The sequence below is a fragment of the Populus alba genome, chromosome 2, assembly GCF_005239225.2.
Source record: "Populus alba chromosome 2, ASM523922v2, whole genome shotgun sequence".
NCBI lineage: Eukaryota > Viridiplantae > Streptophyta > Magnoliopsida > Malpighiales > Salicaceae > Populus > Populus alba.
The window spans coordinates 8,829,416-8,851,986 of record NC_133285.1 but is presented as its reverse complement, the minus strand read 5'-3'; the positions used below and the strand labels follow the sequence as shown (position 1 = coordinate 8,851,986).

At 35.9% G+C, this 22,571-nt stretch overlaps 4 protein-coding genes across 4 annotated transcripts; 1 reads left to right on the top strand and 3 right to left on the bottom strand.

The window, feature by feature from the left end:
- Positions 1 to 896: 896 nt before the first annotated feature.
- Positions 897 to 10,560, top strand: LOC118057677 (golgin candidate 4). Its single transcript, XM_035070316.2, has 15 exons — positions 897 to 1,413; positions 1,952 to 2,050; positions 2,518 to 2,646; positions 3,494 to 3,670; positions 4,040 to 4,178; positions 4,319 to 4,383; positions 5,126 to 5,293; positions 5,403 to 5,477; positions 5,726 to 5,872; positions 6,662 to 6,958; positions 7,059 to 7,124; positions 8,200 to 8,402; positions 8,583 to 8,637; positions 9,056 to 9,238; positions 10,036 to 10,560. The coding sequence occupies exons 1-15, from the start codon at positions 1,198 to 1,200 to the stop codon at positions 10,363 to 10,365; spliced, it is 2,349 nt and encodes a 782-aa protein (XP_034926207.1). The 5' UTR covers positions 897 to 1,197; the 3' UTR covers positions 10,366 to 10,560.
- Positions 10,561 to 11,586: 1,026 nt separating this feature from the next.
- LOC118057678 (reticulon-like protein B5) lies at positions 11,587 to 13,512 on the bottom strand. The gene is made up of 5 exons (XM_035070317.2): positions 13,201 to 13,512; positions 12,766 to 12,946; positions 12,526 to 12,667; positions 12,133 to 12,202; positions 11,587 to 12,046 (listed from the first exon to the last, which is right to left on the bottom strand). Exons 1-5 carry the CDS (start codon positions 13,394 to 13,396, stop codon positions 11,880 to 11,882), a joined length of 756 nt encoding a protein of 251 aa, XP_034926208.1. The 5' UTR covers positions 13,397 to 13,512; the 3' UTR covers positions 11,587 to 11,879.
- Positions 13,513 to 16,520: 3,008 nt separating this feature from the next.
- LOC118057830 (probable methyltransferase At1g29790) lies at positions 16,521 to 18,623 on the bottom strand. Its single transcript, XM_035070550.2, has one exon. It carries the CDS (start codon positions 18,134 to 18,136, stop codon positions 16,718 to 16,720), a length of 1,419 nt encoding a protein of 472 aa, XP_034926441.1. The 5' UTR covers positions 18,137 to 18,623; the 3' UTR covers positions 16,521 to 16,717.
- An 869-nt stretch (positions 18,624 to 19,492) lies between these two features.
- LOC118057831 (RING-H2 finger protein ATL67) lies at positions 19,493 to 20,393 on the bottom strand. Its single transcript, XM_035070551.2, has one exon. It carries the CDS (start codon positions 20,281 to 20,283, stop codon positions 19,690 to 19,692), a length of 594 nt encoding a protein of 197 aa, XP_034926442.1. The 5' UTR covers positions 20,284 to 20,393; the 3' UTR covers positions 19,493 to 19,689.
- Positions 20,394 to 22,571: the final 2,178 nt, after the last annotated feature.

The window sequence follows — 22,571 nt, the reverse complement described above, 5'->3', positions numbered from 1 at the left end:
ACTCTCAAACACTCAAGCTCCTTAAAGAACTAGTTTTAAGAATAAAAACAATTACATTAATAATTTTTCCGACCTTTCGTAGTTAATCTACGCATTTAAATTTCAAAGTCAAAACTGCAGCTGAAAAAAATATTAGATGCTATGACATATATGAGAAACTGTTATTTTATTTTATAACCCATAGGTTGTTGAAATCTTTCACCCATTATATGGTAAAAAATCAACCAATTTTATACCCCATCCTATATGATGAATATATAACATTTAAAATTATTTAATAGGTAATCTAATTGTAAAAATTTAAAATTAAAAGATTTATTTTTTTTATGATCTCAAATTTGAACCTTAATTTTAGCTATAAAAAAAACACCATCGATATCTTTAAATTTACTTATTAATTCTACTTTCTACTCCTCTCTTTTTTATTTTCTTTAAGGGATAACACATAATTTCCCATAAATATATATGATAATGCTAATTAAACATTTTATTTGGAATCTTTACTATACATGGATTTAAATATAATATATAATTTAAATTCAATTCAATTTTTTTTTATGTTATCCTTACCACCTTCATCTTATTTATTTACAGAACTGAAGAGAAAGATAAATAATATTTTGGAGAAGGCAGTTTTAACATTAATTCTTGATTTTTAGTATAGTAATTTATTTTTATACTAATTTTTTAAAAAATTAAAATTTAGTTCTTTATACTTAAGATATTTTCAAATATAAAATCTCAAATAAATTCAATACAGAGGATACAAAGAAACTGTGTTTCTCAAAAGAAGAAGAAAATGCAACCATTTTTTTTTCCTTTGCAAATAAACAAATTTAAGTCTTTAATTACTGGAGAGGTAAAAAATTAAACTGTATTACTCGAAGACCTTCACCCCGTCGCCATTCCAATGGCCAGTAAGAATTACAAGAGACAAGGGACCATACCAGCGCCTCAAAATCAAAATCACCTTAACTAACAAGAGATTCACTGCCTTTCTCACGCAACGCAGTTTTTAGTAAATTAATCTTTTTCATTAAAAATCTTCCTCTTCTTCCTCTTCCTCTTCTTCTTCTATTTTGCATGCACCTTTCCATTTCAGATCTACCTGCAAAATCCCCCATTCTTCTCTCTCTCTAAAATCACTACTCCTCCATTTGTATCATTACTACTATAATTTTATTTTTCAATTACTCAATGATGTGGAGCTCGATTGAGAATTTGAAGCAAAACCTAAATAAGATTGCACTTGATGTGCATGACGACGACGACGACGAGCTCGAGATCCATGCCTCCAGCAATGGCTACGATTCTCCGGTCTCTGACCGGAGGAACTCGCACCGTTTCGCTCATTCGAAGTCGGTTTCACGGGCTCTAGGTGCGAATGGGAATGGCTCACCGTACAATTTTGAGGTATTTGTTGTTTAATGTGTTTCCGTGATTGGGTTTTTGATAGCTGTTTATGATTGGCTCCAAAACAACACGAACTTGATATTGATTTTCATTGTTTTGAATTTTGATTAAGAAACAAGGAAATCTAAGAATTATCGTGTTTCCGAATTAATTAGGGATTATGCGATCCTCACTTCAGTTATGTATAAAAAGTGCACTGCAATATAGTTTATCTTTTAATTGAATCACCATGAGATATTAATCTTGTCGTATTCTCCAAATCATTGGCCACATTAATAACCTGCTAGAAAGCAGGCAAGCTTAGGTTTTGCTCAAGGCTTGTGGTTGATTAGCTTAGAAGTATTTGGATCAGTGATAGTTGTAAATGGAAGTAATTTAGGTTGAAAATGTTTATTTGCGGAGCAAGGTTAAATGAGTTGATTTTCTTGACAATTTGATGCTAGTAGCGATCTAGTTGTGACTTAGGGTGGGGTTTTATGTAATGAGGAATACTTGGTTAGTTGATTTGGTGTTTGCTATTGTTTTTTGCTTCTTGTAGATTGAACAATACAAAGCACAAATCAAAAGGCTTCAGGAATCTGAGGGGGAGATTAAAGCACTATCTATTAATTATGCAGCTATATTAAAAGAGAAGGAGGTACATGGTCAATGCCCCTTTGTTTGATAATCATTTTTTTTTTGGTGCAGAAAATAAATTGATTTCTTGGTTAGTTGTTGCCTTTTCTCATTACTAATGAAATACCAAAAATGAAAATTATTTACTGAGGAACAATGAGAAGATCTAAGTCTGTTCTGCACATTGAAATGCTATGTCCTTTTTTATTTATGCTGTACCTTCACATTTCATTGAAGGAAAATTATTTACTGGCAAGACATGGCATGTCCAGAATTAATATCCAATACTTTTCATTTCATAGTTATTGACCCTGTTTCTGTTTACTCTGTGGGCATTCATTATAAACAAATGCTTATCAGGATCATTCTCTAGGATTCTAGTATATAGTTTTGGCTCACTAGCTCTCATTTCATCCCCTAGTTCTGTTAGTTCTATCTTGAAGGGCTTTTGAAAACTAAACCTGCTGCTCTTCTATCCCAATTTCACAGGACCAGATTTCTAGATTGAACCAAGAAAATGGTTCACTGAAGCAAAATTTGGATGCAACAAAGGAGCCTCTCAATGTGTCTAGAACTGAGCATCTAAGAATATCAGCAAGTAGCATCAATGCTTTGAAGGTGGTTATTCAAATCTCAATTAAAACTCATTATTTGAATTGAAAGTTTGATCTATCTGGTCTGTGCTGATTATGTCTGATAATTTGCTTCCATCATATATAAGTAAACTTAACAGTGTGATACTGTTTGATGTTATTTTTGCTGCAGGTATTGTGCATGACTTATGACCTGAGTAAAAATACACCCCTCTGTCAAGTTTATGTACTAAGTCTTGGTACATGGTTATCTGACCAGTGTAATACACCCCTCTTTATCGAGTTGTTCCGCAGTTGGCCACTAAGTTTACCCAATTAATATTTGTAGAAACCCGGGACCAACCAATTCTGTGGGATTTAACACATTGCAGTTTTGACCACCTTAACATTTGAATAGAAACAATGTATAATGCTGATTTTCATTCTTCGTTGTTACGATCTGGTTGAGGTACTAGTTAGGAGTGAACATATAATCACATCACTTGCAACACGACTCTTGACAGAAAATATCTAAAATCATATTACTTGATTTCTTTACTGTTTTTATCTAGATACAAGTAAATCATAGATGTGAAGCATGGGTTAAGCTTGCAATTGATTTTTTCATCTTACTAAATACCTATTTCAGAATTATGCCAGCCTCATGTATTTCCTTTGCCCATCATGCAATAAGCTGTCTTGGATGACATCCTTTTAATCTGGAACTTGACCTGCCTCTCTCTCTCTATTCAGTTTTTGGCTTTATTGTTTTGTGAAAAATATATGTTTCTGAGCATGATTCTCCTGCTATGGGATTGAAATACCATGGTATATGTTCTGTATTGTTTTTCCTTCCAACAAGCTACGAAGCATAGGCTGATATTGTTTTACAGGGCAGTGGTGACCAGTCACCCAAACGACCACATAAATCTGCAAATCAAGCAAAGAACCGTGGTGGTAATCAAATACAAAACGGGCTCTTTCCAAAATATGATGGAACAGGCAATGGAATATTACATGATGTTCAACCTGATGTGATTCAGAGTAAGATGGAAGCCAAGAAGGACAAGGTAATGACACATTGCACCCTGCTCTGTTCTTTAAGAATATGCCACTTGGGAGGTTTGTAAGAGGATTGTTATTGTCAGTTGTATAGCCTTGCCTGCTCTACGTGCTGGTTTTGTTTATAAAGTTCATTCCCAATTTCAAATTTGTGGGCGTACCCCTCGCCCCCTTTCTTTTCCATTTTTTTCTATTTGCTACATGTATTGCAATACAAATATGTTTTTTTCCGATTGTTTTGTCGTGTTCTGATTGATGAACGAACTCAGCAGTAGATCCACCCATTTTGTACTTGTCTACTAGCCAATCATGTTTTTCATTTTGTATTTGTGTTTTAAATGAATGAACTTGACAACAGATATATGAATGCCTTCTAGGAGCTTGTAGATTTACTGGAGGAGAAAAATAGGTCCCTGGCAGCAATGCAAGCTACTCATGAGTTGCAAATAATAGAGCTTAGAACTGAACTTGAAAAGGAACAAGACAAATTAGCAAATATAGAGCTAAAATTGCAAGGTGTGACTCTTCACTTTAAATAACTAGTGTGATGTTCTCCTTTTTTTCTTTTTGAATTCTTCTTGATTTTGCATGAATTACTAACCAAAAATTTACACTCGATTCTGCCTTTTTGGTTGCTGTCTCCAACACTCATTCAGAGGAACAAAGTTTGAACAAATCTTTTCAGGAGGAGCTCAGGGTTCTAAAAATGGACAGGCACAAAGTGAGTGCAATTTTATTTGATGATTCTGTGGCTCTAGTGAACATTTTCTCAACTGTTGCTTATGGACCATGTCTTAAGGTTCAAGCTTATTGCACCGGTCACTGTTAGTGAGATATTGTTGATACTTAGATCTTTTCTTGCCCATCTTGAGGGTAATGAGATTGAACTTGGTGATTGTACTTTATATAGGTAGTTTAATTGCTCCAATTTTCCTGACTTGGAGGTACCAGGGATTTCTGATGGCTCTTGAGAAGGCTGAGTGCATTAGTTTACAGGAACAGCCTGTTTATTGCTATTTTTTTTTATGGGAAAACAGACATGGATAGTTGGAATGCCTTACTATATTAGATGCTCATAATTTCAACAGAATATGATGCCATGCCTACATTCACGTTTATTCTTATTCTACTTTGGTTTCTTTCTTCTTTCTTTGTCCTTTTTATTAAGCACTCGTGGAATTTAGGAGTTTCTAGAAATATGGATGTTCTGGATTGCATATTTATAATCTCTGTACTTTTATAGAATATAGTCATGTACATGTTTATTGAATATCCCATTACTTCCTGTCAGTTAGGACGACCTCATGTTTGTTTTCTTTATGCTATTGTATGCTTTTGGAAATCCTGCTTGTGTTACATCTTCTTTTTCTTACCATGCATTAATATTCATTACTTTTTATATTTTCCTTTTGATTTGAGCTCTGACTTGTGTTCTTTATTTGGCATGTTTTCTCCATTTACAGACCTCAATGGATGTGAACAAAATTCATGATGAATTGAATGAAAAAACATCAGAGATAAGACGGTTGCAGATGGAGTTGAGTAGGTGGGAAGATGCAGATCCCGATGACAGTGTTAAGAATTTGAAAAGAGTCATTGCGACCCTGGAGAAGGAGAATGCTAATCTCAGGGTTAGTTTCATTTCAAAATGTTATCCATGCAAGCAGTGTGCCATGTATGTCACATAATTCATAATGCTTTTGCCATGGTGAGTTCCTTAACTTCTCATCTATATTGTAGATGGCGAAGAATGAACTTGAGGGTACTTTGCAAAGGAGCAGGAACTCTTCTCCTGACAAAACTTCTCCAGATGAGGTGATTTTACTGACTCTCTCTCTCTCTCTCACTGCACGCACTTGTATGGGTGCACGCCCTCAAGTGCCCACACACGGGCATCTATCTATTTCTCACACGCATGTGAGGTTAGTTGAGAGAGAAAGCTATAACATCAGCAATTCTCACTGCCCATGCTACCACACTTCTTTTGTTTATTCGAGTACACAAATCTTTACTATTGGTATCATAATCATCCTCATCCTGTCTGTCATTAATGTTTTTCCCAGAAAATGGATTCAACCACAACTTCTCCTAGAAAGGAGGAAGTGGAGCTATTGTTGCAAAAATTGGAAAGAGATTTGCAGGAAACATGCCATGAAAAGGACAAAGCATTGCGAGAATTGGCCCGTCTCAAGCAGCATTTGTTGGAAAAGGTTGCTATCCTAAAATTTCCATTTCCTATTTTAATATCATATGGCTCCATTACTTTATTTTATTGTTCCAATCAGTCATTGACCTTTGCTTATATTTCAAGTTTCATTTTACAGTTCTGATATGCTGCATCATAAAGTGCTCTCTCTTCTATAAAACTGACATGGCCTTAGAGATGTAAATGACCAACTGTGCTACATTAATTAAAAATGATGAGAAATGATGGCCAGCTGATATAATTGCAATCACTGGTATACTTTTACAATTATGGTTAATATTACAGGAAATCTCTGGACAGAGAATTTAACTAGCGCATACATTCATTATGATTTGATTGTTGCACTTCAAGAGTTCTAGAGCTATTTTGATATGTTAGTTCAATAATAAATTCAACTTCATTTCCATAATCTGGGAACATTTCAAACCCTTGTGTCAAAGTTCTGAACTATTATATGTGGCAAACATGATTCAATGGTTTCTCATCTGGAATCTTTTGAAGATGCATTGATATTTTAGTAAATTCAGTTTCCTGTGCCAAAATTGACTCTCCAAATATTCATGCCGAAGCTTATACCATGTACTCATGTCTGCTGTGTCAATTCTCTTATGTTGACATATAGTGTTCTTGAACATGTGTTGAATTAGCGGCTCCATATAAAGATAATGAAATGTATGATGTTTGTCTTGGTATTATTTGTGTTTTTTTTTTGGATCTTGTGATCCTTTGCATATTATAAAAGTAAATGCAGGCTATCAAGTTTTCTGTCCTTAAAACTTCTTCTGCTGTCTAGGAATCTGAAGAATCAGAAAAAATGGATGAAGACATTAAGATCGTTGAAGAACTTCGTCAGAGTAATGAATATCAAAAGGCTCAAATATTACATTTGGAGAAAGCTCTAAAGCAGGCAATTGCAGGCCAGGAGGAAGTCAGAATGATGAGCAACAATGAAATCCAGAAGTCCAAAGAAAAGATTGAAGATTTGAATAAAAGACTTGCAAACTGTATGAGCACAATAGAATCAAAAAATGTTGAACTTCTAAATCTTCAAACTGCTCTTGGGCAGTATTTTGCTGAAGTTGAAGCAAAGGTAATCTTCGCTTCTGTTTCCTTCATGTTCTGGTCTTGTTGTCTCTAAATTGTTTTGTTTTTAACTATTCTTCTTATTGTTGTTATTATTACTTTGTCAGGAATATTTGGAGCGGCAGTTTGCTTTGACAAGAGAAGAATCAGCTAAGCATTTTCAACTTTTGAAAGTATGCCCTTACCTTCCTTCTCCTTCCAAGTATTATTTGGTTGTTTAAACCTTTAAATTTTAAAGTTGTCAAACTGCTCATATTACTTCAGATCGTATAGTTCATAAAGGTTACTGAAAATCCTTAATTTTTTTTATGTATGATATTTTTAGTTTTCTAAATGTCTCATGATATGAATTAGATGTCTTCATACTTGCGTAACTGGAATTTGATGTCTGTATTATGAGCAACGTCAGATTATTCTTTTAGAGGGATGTTCTTACACGAATATACAAAGTCTATTGGCTTCTGCAAGGTTTTGTAGCATTGGACTAATGTTATAAGCCACATGCACAACCTTATCCACTGATGTTGCAATTGAATTTTGTCTTTGATTTCCTTGATAAGATTTTTCTTTTATTTTGAGAAGAGAATCTTCTTATGCTGTTGAAAGGTCAAAGCATTTTACCCATTGAATGTTTAAATCCTTATCAAGGTATTTTTGTTATCATATCCATTTCGAAGTATCATTATGAGTTCCTAATTTTTCTTCATGAATTAAGTTTCTGTTCTGATAAGGTTTTGAAGTCTTGGCTAATGAGATACTCTCATGTGCACAGCATTATCTATAGGCCGTACATTCAAATTTTGTCATTGAATTTGTTCTCCTGGAATTTACTTGACTATTTTTGGACTCAAATTTTGTCATTTAATTTATCTGATTAATTTTGAAAAGAGGTACCTTACCCCTTTTTGTTTTCAAGTGCTTGTAGTATGTCTATAGGCTGTGCATTCAAATTGTGTCATTGAATTTATCTGATTAATTTTGAAAAGAGAATCTAATTTAAAGTGTGTGCTTTACCCCCATTTGTTTTCAAGTGCTTGTAGTGTATTTTTGTTTTTGTATGCATTTTACAGCAACATTACAGGTTCCTGAGTTTTGTTAAGAATGAAGTTGCTGTTGCATTTGGCCTTTGAATATTGCTTGAAGCTAATGCATGTTCCACTGCCAACCTGGAAACTAATGGTTTACTTTATTCTGTAAAAGTTATTGTTTACCCATTTTCTGGAGAGTAATATGCCTTTATCCGTTCAGGAAGCAGAGAGAGGGACAGAGGAAGCAAAGAGGGAGAAAGAAGTAGTTTTGGCTAAGCTTTCAGATACCGAAAGAAAGTTTGCAGAAGGGAAGAGCAGAGTGAATAAGCTCGAGGAAGACAATGAAAAGCTCCGTCGTGCTGTTGAACAGAGCATGACCAGACTTAATAGGATGTCCATGGATTCTGATTTTCTGGTGGACAGGTTAGCCTGTTTCTTTTGTGATTTGGATTTTTTATTATATTTTTGTATCCCAGTCTGCTACTTAGTTATAAATGGGTTACATCACAGCCACAGCTGCAAGTTATTGAGATAGCTTATACATGTATCCATCATTGGGATTGGAAATATCAAACTATAACGTAGGACTGGCTTTTGTTGCAGGCGCATTGTGATTAAATTACTAGTGACCTTCTTCCAGAGAAACCACAGCAAAGAGGTATGGATTTCTGAGTACAGCCGAACAGGATAGAAGATTAAACAAAAAAAGATACTCAATTTTCAATGTTATGTTTGTCAGCAATATTTATTCCCTGCTATACCATGCCAGTAGTTTGTTGTTATATTTTCATTTAGTAGCTTATCCACTGATACATCTAGGCATTCTTATCCATCTCTTCAAGAAGGAAATTGTTACCCTAAGTAAATGTCTTTTTTTTCCCTGGTTTGCTGGGGAACCTTTTGGTTAAAAGACATATCAAGTTCAACAAATCTTTATTTGGAAAGAATCGATATTTTATTGCTGATCTCACGTAGCATTGCTATTGTAATTGCTTGAAAGATTATTGCTTAGGATTCTCATCACTTTAGACACCCATATCCAATTTGACATGGTTTATGCTTGTGGTGGGTTCTAGGTTTTAGATCTTATGGTTCGAATGCTTGGGTTCTCCGATGAAGACAAGCAAAGAATAGGTGCAGCTCAACAAGGTGGCAAAGGTGTTGTTCGTGGAGTTTTGGGGCTACCTGGTCGCCTAGTTGGTGGAATCTTGGGAGGAAGTGCAGCTGATAGTCAGACAAATTTGACATCTGATAACCAGGTAGGTTGTTGTACCTCGTTCCTGATGTTTAATTACTGACCTGTGATTAAGTGCGTGATAATTTTATAAGCCTTGTGATCTTCTTGTACAAGTAGCTTTATTTTCACTCCTCTTTCTAGGGTCTCATACAGAGTGTGTTCTTCAGAACATAATAATCTGGGGCACCATTGAGACAAGTGGCGGGTTACTGAAGCTCTGCCCAGTTATTGATTGATTTTATAGCTCATCATTGAGCTTATGTTAGTGAAACTTGAATAGAATAGAGTCTGTTAGCATTTGCTTGAGCCTGAGCTTGAGCCTGAGCCATCAATCCTCTTATTACAAATTTGCTGCAAGAACCTAGTATACTCCCCTGGAGGATATGTTCTGATCTGAATCTGAATTCACTATGAGTTGAAGATTTGATTTTTTTATTTTCTGTGCATCTTGCTGTGTACTGTCCAATGAGTGAAGACAGCCCCATTCACTAGAATGATTGAGTTAAAGAAAATAGTCTTTAGGTGTGGTCACTGTGACTCGGGATGCTTTGCAGTCAAGACTTGACAGTAAAGTGAACACCCTTTTCGCTTTTGGTGGTGGTGTGCGGGTTGTTTTTCTCTAGCGAATGCCTTTTTGGCACATAACATTCGACAGCCTCTAGTCAGGCATCGATAGTGCATACATGAATTTAGCTGTTAGGAAAGGATGTGTCCTTCCCATCCTTAAAAGATAACCAGCTTTCTCACTATCATTTTTTCACGTGTATATTTTGCTTGGTGAGAAGTGCAAATTTTCATCTCAAGTATACGTCTTTACAGTCCTTTGCAGATATGTGGGTTGATTTTCTACTCAAGGAAACTGAAGAAAGGGAAAAGAGGGGATCTGGGCAAGAAGATACAGGCAAATCCTATGAAGATTTGCAAGGAAGGAGTCCAAATGCTGCTGGGGTCGGTTCGCTGGTGCCCGATCATGGAACTAGCATATCTGGTATTGCTGGACCAACATTTTCTCCAGCGCAAAATTATGGTCCTATAGCCCCTCGAGGAAATTTACCACCATTTGCGCAGCCTGATTCCGAGTTCTCAACAGTTCCTTTATCATCCTCGGACAACAGTTCTCGGATTTCAAGACTATTCACAAAACACTGAGAAATACGTGGAATCATGAAATTAAATCAAATGTATAGATTGTTCATTGATGTTGTATCATGCCATCCGGTTCAGCCAATTCTTTCACAGTAACGAAAAGTTTTCATTTTGACTCCGATGGCTATCTTGTGTTCATTCACCAATTAACCATGTTAGCGTTCTGCCAGTTTACATAATAAACTCAAAATTCATTCACTCCATCTTAGTGGCAGAATGCAATATACCCCCGCCCCTGTTTTCATCTAGTGTAAATGTACGTTGTTGTCTAAACAACTCCAGTTGAAATGTTCAAAATCCACCTAATCTATCTCTGATCTTGCAGGTGCGGCGGTGCTGATCTTAAGCATTGCCATATTAATTGAACTTTAAAGTTTCGGCTGAGCCGAGATGACGGTCAGCGCCAGATTAAAATCTCGTAGACGATTCCCGTTTTCAACCCGCGGCTAATATGAGCTCAAAGTTTCCTGCCTTCACAATCTTCGTGCCATATCTCATTTCACAGGGAACTTAAAATGACTGATTTATTATTATTCCATCTCATTTGTCGTTTTGCCGCCTTCTTTTCTATCCCTTTCTTGTTTTTTCTTCTCCGTAGAATTTGAAAAAACAAACTCTTCATTTTATATAACCAATTTGTAAACATTATTGCGTCAAAATGTTTACAAAAAAAGAAAAACGTCTATTCTGTCATGGTTTAACTTGAGCAGCACCTGTAAAACCACCCATGAAAGGAACCGGATGCTCGATCAGTGGCTGCCAAAAGCATACCTCATCCAACCTCAGTTGCCTCAGGTTTGATTCCAGAAGAGCAGTCAGGGGCCCCGCATCTTAGGTTAGATTCTGATTTAAACTAATTTTACGAATAAGCCTACGAGAGTGAGTGCGCAGACTCTGGCCGCTCACCTATCCTGGTGCTCCCCAACTTGAGCTGGCACTCCCATACAGAGGTTTACACGTTACATCACAAGAAAAACTTGATGGCTAGAAAACTTAGACGTCGGATTATCCTCACACACAAACAGCAATCACAACACAAAGCCAAGTTTGATTGCATCCCTTCACAAACACACTCCCACATTGAAATAGTGTTTACAGCCTTGCACATAAACATGCCGACCTTACCCAGTTAGCCACTGAGGACGTGTTTCTTTGTTTTATGTTTGGTCAGTTCAGGTAGATCATTGCCGCAATCACGAGCCAAAAACATCGACACAAACCAGGAGCACAAAGGTTCAAAATTTATATTATAAACCAATGTACATTTAGTCATCAAAAACCACCATTATAAGGCGCCATCTGCAAACTGACCATAGGACATAGGAATACAAATTAAACCTAAAACTCCAAAAGTAACACCCCTGAAAGACAATTCATTCAAAATGCAACCCAAACACTTTAAAGCAATTAGTAGGGTGAAGAACAAAAGAAGCCCTGGCAAATTATGGGTAAAGCAATCACAAGCTGCAAACCCAGGTTTACCCAGTGTTTGCTGGAAGCACAACAAGGAGCCAAATCTAAACTCTCTTGGCTTTCAAAGAAGCCACTGGGATCTTGCTCAGAACCTTAGCATCGAACACTGCATATTGCTTTTTTATCTCAACCATTGCCTTCTCTGCCAAGGGATCAACTTTGTCCTCGTACTTCTCATAGAGAACAGGTACAGTGTGCAGCAAAACAAAGCCTGTTAAAATCATTGAAAATATTCAGTGCATAAATATCTAGCACACGATTGAACAAACAGCATAAATCAGTTTCCAAGGTCATTACATATATAAAACAAGGTCAGGAAATGGCACGAACTCCCCACAATTGACAGGACCCACAATCCGGCAATAATCTGCCATAAAAACAGACGAGCAATTTTAGTAAACCACAATGAGAACCAAAAGCAATTATCCAGCTCAATTTATAATTTGTCAAGGTCAGGGATATACAAATGGCAAATGATCAGCGAAGTAGAGTAGAACTTGAAAACTAGCAAAAACACATTCATGAACAAATAATGTAGAACTTGACAGCAGTAAATTCCAGATCCATATGTAGCAGGAATAAGGTTGCAAAAATAAATAAATAAGAAATATTAAATGATCATCTTCAATTACAAGTTGAACCTCTAGAAACGTAACTAATGAGAATGTGAGAGATATTCAAGAAACATACCATGAGAAACTTCTTATAGTCTTTTCCTGCCGCAACACTGCGTAAGCCAGCAAATGCACTATTGATCTCGACACATAGTGCTGAAGCAACCTGCAGGACCAGTTTTTCCGGAAGATGAACTTCTGGGATGCGAGGTGGACTCCTACAAAACATCGGAAAGAAAATTACAACCACCCAGCCTCTAACAGTTGTTGATACACCTCCCAATCCACCAAAACACATGAAAGAGAATATTATTACTTGTTGATGAGAGTACAAGCATTAGACCAGAGGAACAAGAGTGCAGCAGCGAGTATCAAAATGTGACACACTAGAGTAAGCAGGTGGTATTCGATCAACTCGAAAAGGACCCACATTGCGGTGACAAATCCAAGTACACCAGCTGAAACTTTCTTGTTCCTCCACAGAAACACATCGGCAGCTGCACAACAAATTTACCACAAAATCCACTGTCATTTTCTTCCCCTTTAATTTTCATACAGCAAAGGAAAAGGACAGCGACGACTAAATCTAAATCATATGCAAGTAACAATCTCTCTCTCTCTCTCTCTCTCTCTATATATATATATATATATATATATATATACATATATAATAGATCGCAGCATGATTTAAAAATATATATGTAACAAAAATGAAAGTTTACTGAATGAAGTAGGTTTTAAATGACCGTACGTTTTCCACCGCCGAGTACATGATGGACAGGCTTTTCTCTACCAAACAAGCGCCAAATTTTGGCCTTCACCGACTCCAAAGGATCCGGTTTATCTGAATCCAACTCCGAATCCGACGACGAAGATTCGTGATGGTGAACCTTCTCGATGATCTTCTCCATGACTGACTTAGTCGGACTCTCTGATTGCTCCGCCATTCTAATCTGGATCTTCCGAAATTAAGCTGCTTCTTTTTTTAATAATAATAATAATGTGAATTTGGGTGCGAGAACACAGAGGGGAGTGATGAAAAAGTGCGAGAGTAAAAAAGTACGTGAGGTATATTTAAATCGTAGGTGTGGGTCCGAGCCTCAAGTTTGGAGTTTACGAAGCTGTGGTTTGGTTGAATTTGAAAAGAAAAAGGTTGGGTTGACGATCTCGTAACTTTTATTAGATGTGAGATTGAGGGGATGAGGGATCGATGAGTTGACGGCGTTAACTGATAGATTTGCTTTCATACGGTTGAGACAATGAAGGACGGTGGTGGATTGGATGGTTGTAAAGGCATCGAGACGTGGCATTGGTGGAATGGACGGCTACTACTGTTTTGCTGGCCAGACAAATTTCAGGGAAAAAAAGAGAGATTATATTTAAGATTTGAATTTTTTTTTTGAATGAGGAAAAAAAAAAAAGGATTTTAGGATGCCACTTGGCAGCATCTCCTTCAAAGGAAAATAAATCTCTTTTCTTCTTGAAAAAAAAATGGTGAAGTTTTAGCTTTTGCCGACAGCTGCAAATTCTTTTTCTGTGAGCATGAAACTGATGACATTTATTGTTGTTTACCGGTTCATAGTAAGGGGTTTGATTTAAAACACACACACACACAGAGTTTTGATAAAACAAAAGATACGTGTACTTGTTTTGTAGTTTAGAAATTATTTTGAAAAAATGTATTTTTTTTATTTTTTTAATTTTAGATGGTTTTGATGTCATAATGTTAAAAATAAAATTTTTAAAATAAAAAAAAATATTTTAATATATTTTCAAATAAAATAAACTTTAAATAAAAAACCATCCAAAATATTATTTAAAGAAAGATATATAAATAAACTTTAATATTTAATCTGATAATATTCACAAACAATCATAAATGATAAATATATCAGCATGTCATGAGTCATGAGTCATGAGTCATGAGTCATGAGTCATGAGTGGTGCTATATATTTTATTTTACAAGGACCAATATAAAATATCTACGTATATTTGTAGATATTTTGTGACATTGGGCTAGCTCTAATAATTAGACTATGGAACGATAGAAATGTATATAGAGCAAATGAGAGAATATCAGGGCTCGCGAGCGCTGCTAGTCCGCACCTTTTTCTTTCGGTACAGTTGCCGAAGGCCCAAATTAAAAAGGAGAGTTAGGGCACAAAAAGGGGCCCCGGGGAGGGCACAGGCTGGAGAAGTAGTACTGAGGAAAAAAGGAAAGAAAAAAAGAGAGCATAAAGAAGGGTCATTGTAGCTGTAAAGACGAGGATTTCGGCCCCCGCACTTGTACTGCCGGTAGCTGAGCAACTTCTCAGGTCCAAATCAGAGAATATTGAGGCTTGTCAATCACCTCACCTCACAGGAAAGTCCTGGAGACAAGTGGGGATATTTTCTCAATAAACAAGCCTTGCAGATTTGTTCAAAGTGAAAAAGCGAGAAAGTAATCAATCCCGTGGTGAGGAGAATATTAAGTGTGTTTGGTATGTTGTAATGAAAGTGTTTTTAAAAAGATTTAATTTTTTTATTTAAAATTAATATTTTGTTATATTTTTAAATCATTTTGATATGTTGATATCAAAAATTATTTTTAAAAAATAAAAAAAATATTATTTTGATATATTTTGAAATGAAAAACATTTAAAAAAATAATCGTTAACACACTCACAATTCTCAATTTCATAATTTTTATGGCCGTTGCTGCGGTTAAACTGTTATTTTATTAAAAAAATTTAAAAATTCTTTGAATTAATTTTTTTAATATTTTTAAATAGTTTTATTACGCTATGTCAAAAAATAATTTTAAAAAAAAATATTATTTTAATATATTTTTAAATAAGAAACATTTTAAAAACAATCTCAATCACACCCACCAATAATCACTTAATCTATGAAAATAAGATTAAGAGAAAATCTTTAAATGCTTCCAACTGATAAAAAATATATTATGGTAATGTTTTTAATAAAATAATAAAAAAATATATAAGGAAATAAAAAATAAAATCATCACATCTTGGGCCATCAAGAGTATACCATAATTTTAGGGTCATTAAAAATTTATATAATTATTAATTTTAAAATCTATAAAATTAATTAAAATAAATAGAAACTAACTCGGATATTTAATATATATAAAGCATACCATAACTCAACAGACCCACGTATCTTTTTGAGATTTTCTTTTCAGTATTGTGCAAACAGAACTGTGGACAGTCCCCTTCTTCTTTGCTCAAGATTTTATTGGTTAAGCAGTCAGAGTAGTCTGGCCCATTGTATATATAAAAAAAGAAATTCAAGTATTTTAGATTGAGATGTTTGCATCACATCAGATAGCTAAAGTAAAGTCCACAAATAACAAGGTCACGTGGCGTTTTTACTATAAAATAATTTTCATTTTTAATAAAAAAAATTTATAAAAAATAGATTCATGAAAAACAAGTTATTTTTTAAAATTTAATAGTGTCATGAAAAAATAAATTTAAAAATATTTTTTTAATATTTCACTATTATGGAAATGAGTTCAAAAAGAATTTTTTAAATATATATTTTTTAATTTTATTGAAAGGATAACAATCAAATTTAAAAAAAAAAAATTGAAGGGAAATGAGATTGAAAAAAAATAATCTAATCTAAAAAATGATGAAAATAAAAAAAAAATCTTATTTCATAAATTATTTCATATAAAATAAATAGAAGTCAAAAAACATAAAAACTAAATACGATAAATAAATAAAATTCAATTGAGAAAAAAAAAAAACAAATAACAATAAAAACTAAAAACTAAAATTGATATAAAAATCAAATTATAATGAATGAAATTGAAAAAAAACAAAATAAAATACATACCAATTAAAAATTTTAATATAATAAATAAATAACAAGATTTTTATAATTTTTTTATAATTTTTAAAAAGTATTTTTTTACTAGAAAAAACATTTTGGATAGATATAAATCAAACTAAATTTTAATTTGAGCGGAAAGTATATTTTTTTGTTGACTCGTGAAACAAACAGGTCTCAACTCTCAAGTGGTAAAATCGTTTACAGGGTTTTCAACTGTCTATAACCAATCATAAAATGTGAAGATAACTAAATTAACAGGAAAAGCATGGATGTAATATCCTAATATATCATCAATTATTTAAAGCCAACGAGGCACTGATTTTTGAGCAAGGACTCGAGGTTAAAGCCAGGGAGAGTGGAAGAACCGAGCCCCAAAAACTAAGAAATCTCGGCTTTGTCATGTATGCACACGCGCCTGCGCGTGTTATTAACGAAATGGTCTTGGCGGCTTCTCTAGCACAGCAGAGAAGAAAACCTCTCGATCATCCTTGTCCAGCTTCGGAACAACAATCCATTTATGCCTCCTGTACCTCAGCATCTTGAAGGCTTCCAAATAATCATCCAAGTCCTCTCTCAAACAGAAAAAGCTGTCGATCCAAAGCAAACCTCCTGGCCTCAAGACCCTATCCCAATCGTACAGTATAAAATCCAGGAGCACAAAATCTATCCATCCATCAAGAAACCTCGTGGTGTGTAACAAATCCAGGGTATTGTCAAAGAATGGAAGCCGTTGATTTATGGTCAAGTACAGAGGTACAAGTCCCCGAAGCGCAATCATTTCGTTAAAAGGGGCACCAAGATTAATGGTTGCTGAGACTATTGTGACATTAAACTCTCTCATTCTTGCTGCAAAAGTCCCAGTTCCTACACTGAAATCCAATCCGATTCTGATCTCTCCTAGTTTGATGTTTAGCACTTCAGGTATCAGAAAATCTGCTGTAAGATTCATCTCCGGGTCAGAAATCACTTGTTCGATCCATCTTGGCGATTCATGGTCCGACAGATTGAAGCAATCTGCACACTTGAAAAATCCCTTGCGAGTCGTATTGCTAGCTAGGCAAGTGAAGTTTTTGCATCTGTACTGGCTCCACCGGACATTTCGATTGTCAGGGAGCTTCCACATGGACTCGTTGATGGGGAATGGCTTGCTGTATAGCTGTGGGGCCCTTGCAAAGCACCTCCTCCTCGGTAACGGATCGCATCCATGAACCATCAGCTTTTGAGCTAGCTTCCAATCATCTTTGCAGATTTCACCTACATCATAATCCATATATTCCTCAATATCTTTCTTCATTGCAAAACAAGCATGGCCAATGCTCGTGAACGTTCCGTTAGCTCCCATGAAGTTCTGTTTGCCTAAACGGTTGGGTTTGATCCTTACATACTTGCGGATCTCTTCTATCAGAAAGAACTTTGCAGGTTCATCCGACTGTTGTTTTCGTTCTGCTAGAGGATGGACAGCTCTGATTTCACTGTTTTCCTGGGGATTTCCGGTTGTCTGTAACGACTCAATAAGTCCCAAAATATCAGCAAGAAAAGCACTGTATCTTGACACTATTGTTTCTGCAGATGAAGAGTCTATTGGCTTATCTCTCATCTCATCCATTTCTTTCTGGATCTTGCTAACAATAGTTTCGACAGCTATGCCTGGTTCACTCTGAAATCCTCTTCGACACTCAATACTAACATGACTGCAGAACGTATCAGAAATAAAAAGAGATCTAATAGAGTAGAATTTGGACAAAGTAGCAATAGAGACCAAGAGAGCTAAAACACCAAGAATAAAGATTGGCCTGCGAACCCCACCCCATCTTCCTAGCTTCACTGAAATGTTAGGTTTGGTCATCTGTCTAAATGAGACCTCGAAATCGGAAACTAGATCACTGCCAAGAAAAACAGCAGAAGCTACTCTAACAAAACACGTGTCTGATCATGAACAACATCCTAATAGAAATCAGATGCGAGGATACCAAAATTGCTCTCAAGCAATGATATCAGTATCGATAGTTCATCAAACAAAGACTTCGAAGCAGCAATGAAATAGGAAAGAAAAGGAAAAGAACGAGGGATATATCAAGGATACCTGAAACTTTGAAGCCGGATGAAAACTATTGGCTTGGAGAGGCAAGGGGGAGGGTGGTGGGGAGATGAGTTTGACTAGACGCCATATATTTTAATTGGTTAAAAATCTGCTAAACGATTAAGATTGGAAGATTTTGAGATCTGAGTCAGAAGTTGTATTTTCTTATCTTATTGAGTTCTGGGCTTCTTGGTATTATTTCCTGAGGTAGTCTACTTTATTTTATATGTGCTCAGTGTATTTTAATATATCCATCATACTCAGAGATAGCTTGCATCCTAGGATTTGCTCATGGACATTGCACATTACTTGATCAATCTCGTTCCCTTAAAGCTTCCAGTTTTCTTGCAATAACGTCTTCACTGTAACGCTTGCAGGATAAAACAAGCTTCTGAGGAGAAATGGGCCACTGCCCAATAGTACAGTTAGTTACAGTTGGCTAGCCTCAAATTAAAAAAAAAAAACAAAAGAAGCAGCAAGTCAAGCAGGTAGAAGTGGAGACCAAAGAAAAGGTTTGATATGTAATTGAAAAACATACTGATTATTTTTATGTTTTAAAAATATTTTTTATTTAAAATTAAACTAAAATGAATGCGGGATAGTAGTGGTAGTGGCAATCATTTAATATTATAAAAATAGTTATTTTTTAAAATTCTTTCCATTTAAAAATATATTAAAAAAATATTTTTTATTTTTAAAATTAATTTAGCATCAACCGTCGAAACAATCTAAAAATAATAATTTTAAATAATTTAGCCCAAACCGCCTTAGTCATTATACGTTATTTAAGTCAGTAATTGCGTTGGATGGACTTCACTTTCTTATCTGTATATCGTGAGAATGACGTTTTCTTCATATGGCCACACGATCATACAAGGAACTAATACATCTATCCTACAAGTTAACCTCTTTTATATATTTTTTTTCTTGTGAGACTTCTCCATGCTTTATGGTTACCAAATTCTTGCACATCTATGACTCATGAATCTTCAAGAAAAAGAAAATTGAAGTGAAAGCTCCAAGGCAAATCTGTGATTAGCAAAAACAAGAAATTGAGGTTGATGGTGTCTGAAACTGCCCAGGCAATGGTTTGTCGGTGAGATTATCTTCGAGGTGGAATGCTAGCAGAACAACCAAACAGCAGTTGGATTTAACATGAATATATAACACTACAGAGAAAGAAAATAATACAACACCAATTCTGACAATTTTTTTAACAATCAAAAATCAGTAAATCCAACAAAACCCCCTATACCTACACCAAGAATTTACAATTTCCGTTTCCCACCACCCCACATCCAAATCAGATCAAGCCAAAATCACCTCCTCCTCCGATCTTCTGCATACTGCGATAAGGGCACAACCTCCGACAATGGTGTAGAGAGCGGAGTAGGCAACGGTGAGTTCCGACAGACCGGGCACGACCCGTTAAGCTTAAGCCAGGCATCAAGACAGAGCGAGTGAAAGTAATGCCTGCACTCAGGCATCATTCTTAACATCTCCATATCTTTATACTCGCACAAACAGATCGAGCAAGTATTGTTAAGATTATCGGTTCTTTCGCTGAACCCACCATCTCTACTAAACTGGAATTTCGGGTACGAGTTTATAACAGCTTGGTCGAGTCCAACAGCAGCACCTTCCAAATCACGTTCGTGTTCTTCATCGTCTTCAGCGACGAAAATAATGCGAGGAAGCATTATTCCATCAGCTGTAGAGTTTGAATAATTGTTGTTGTTGGAGTTACGAGAGCGATTTCGGGTGGCGCGACAACATATGTAGGAAGCAAGGAGAATAGTGGAGGCAAGGACGAGAAAGCCAAGGGCTATGGCTATAGAATAGCCAAGGCCAAGGTTGGTGAGATAATTAGAGGAGGGAGGGGAAGTGGAGGTGGTGACGGTGGCGGGGGACATTTGGGTTTAAAGAGGAATTGGGAGTCCATTTGGGGGGTGAGAGAAAAGAAGGGTCTGGGGATTAGGGTAGATTTTTTGGGGGGGAAGGTGGGTGGATTTTCCAGCTGCTGCATTTAATACAGGGTTTGGAAACAGAGAGGGGCATTTAATTTGCTTGTAAGTAGGAAAATCATATCTTGGGCTTTGGGCCTTCTTTATGCTTTGGAATTTTAAGGGTTTCATTGGTGTTTGAACATTCTGGTGTTGGTGGTTTTTTAAAATAAAATTTTTAATTTAAAAATATATTAAAATAATATATTTTTAAAAAATATATTTTATATTATTAAAATAAATTTAAAATACTAATATATATATATATATAATATATAAAATAATTCAATTTTCAAAATTTACTTTCCATATAAGTAACTTTACAGCAACTAAAAGGAACTAACACTATGTTTGAGATCGTGGTTCAATCTCCGTTCCTAAAAATTTCATTTTAAAAAAAAAAAATTGAGTGTGTTTGTATTTTTTGAATCGTTTTGATGTGCTGATGTTAAAAATAATTTTTAAAAAATAAAAAAAATCTTTAACATATATTTTAGCATGAAAAATTATTTAAAAAATAATTGTTATTATATTGCCAAACACGCTGGTAACTACGGACAGTTGTTTATCTTTTATGATTCCTCCTGTAAGTGGGAGTCATATTTTAACTCGATTCGTGTGAGATGACGTCAAGCAGCTCTACTTGTCGAACTAACAGCGCCAAGGTGTTTTGTTTTTTTCTCCTGTCATGAAGCTGAACATTTAATGTTGTCCCAATAATTACCAGTTATTTTTTAGCATTGAACTATCAGTTACAATTGATTTTAAAGCGAGCATCAGGAGATGTTTCTCTCTTTTGTTCATTTTAAAAAACAAAAAAAACTTTTTTCCTTTTTCCTTTGTTTTATATTCTTAAATATACCATCCATTTCCAAACTTCGATATGATGAAAGTCTCCCTTCTCCAACCATTTGTGAGAGGTGATATGAGAAGTTACCAAAGAACTTGTTAGGTTTGTTAGGTGTGTTGCCATTTAATGTGCCTAACATTGACTTTGACCATCCACCTTTGTTGAAAATAAGGTTGGAGTTGGTGGCACCATCATGCTATATATAGGCACCATCTTGAGAGCTAAATGAGAGAGAGTTGAGAGAAAGAAAGATGTGAGAAATGTAGGAGAGAGTGGGCTGCCAAGGCAGCCAGCAGTAGCTGCCATTGCAGCACTGAGAAGAGAGAAATAGAGTGAGGTTGAGAGTTGCCAAAGAGGAGATGATTCCTCCTCCTCTATTGTTGTAAATCTTGTTCTCTCCCTATATAATCAAATGGCTTCTCCCGTGGATGTAGGCGGTTTGCCGAACCACGTTAAATATTGTGTCAGTGTGCTTGCCCTCCGATGAGCAATTATCAGTACATCACCGGTCGGAATTCCCTTCAATTGGTATCAGAGCTTATGGTTTGAAGTGGTGTTTGATTTTTGCTCAAAAATGAAAGTTGTCAAAATTATATTTTGACCATACCATCGTGTAGAGGAGGACGATACGAAGCCACTGGTGAAAACGGCGTCAAAATCGAACGTCGGACATGGCCGCACTCTCCATCACTCTCCGGTGAGGTGGCGGGCCACGCGCGCAGACGCGCCCACGCGTCTTCTTCACCCAGATGAGTTGACCCGACCCGAATACCAGTTGACCCGACCCATGTGAACAGTAGACATGAACAGTGACGTGACATGCAAAGGATGACATCAGCATGATGCAAGGATGACATCAGCATACACAGTCAGCAAAAGCATTGACTAGTCAACGGACATGTCAGTATAGGGGGCCCACCTGCCACGTCATCAGCCACGAGCCGAGCCAAATTGGAGCCGAGCCGAGCCGTGAGCCGAGGGATAGGATCCAGTGTAGCTGATCCTACGTGCAACCGGATCTAAGATTGAATCTGAGCCGTTAATTAGGCCAAAGTTGTTTTGATCAAATCGTAGCCGTCTGATGTGCGATTTGGACGATTCAAGACATGTTTCCAGCTAATTTGATCATTCCGGATGCAATGGTACGGTCCGATCGTTGAGATTCGAGACCAAAATGGCGGTGGTGAATTATTAAAGAGAGATTGCCCGATTATGAGGCATCTGAAGGTCATCATGGTGGTCGATGGAGATGAAGAAGAAGAAGGTGCACATGTTTACCCAATTATATGTGCTGAACTATTAAGTGGGAAAATGTAATGCCTTTATGGAAGGTAAAATTGGGACACTC

Bases quoted from the DNA above. Each gene is read 5' to 3' on its own strand.
- LOC118057677 (XM_035070316.2), top strand. From the start codon at position 1,198: ATGATGTGGAGCTCGATTGAGAATTTGAAGCAAAACCTAAATAAGATT. The intron at 5,294-5,402 runs GTTAGTTTCATT...TCTATATTGTAG, and splicing joins AGGAGAATGCTAATCTCAGG to ATGGCGAAGAATGAACTTGA. The intron at 8,403-8,582 runs GTTAGCCTGTTT...CTTTTGTTGCAG, and splicing joins TCTGATTTTCTGGTGGACAG to GCGCATTGTGATTAAATTAC.
- LOC118057678 (XM_035070317.2), bottom strand. From the start codon at position 13,396: ATGGCGGAGCAATCAGAGAGTCCGACTAAGTCAGTCATGGAGAAGATC. The intron at 12,947-13,200 runs GTACGGTCATTT...TTTGTTGTGCAG, and splicing joins TGTACTCGGCGGTGGAAAAC to CTGCCGATGTGTTTCTGTGG. The intron at 12,668-12,765 runs GTAATAATATTC...GATGTTTTGTAG, and splicing joins GCTTGTACTCTCATCAACAA to GAGTCCACCTCGCATCCCAG.
- LOC118057830 (XM_035070550.2), bottom strand. From the start codon at position 18,136: ATGACCAAACCTAACATTTCAGTGAAGCTAGGAAGATGGGGTGGGGTT.
- LOC118057831 (XM_035070551.2), bottom strand. From the start codon at position 20,283: ATGTCCCCCGCCACCGTCACCACCTCCACTTCCCCTCCCTCCTCTAAT.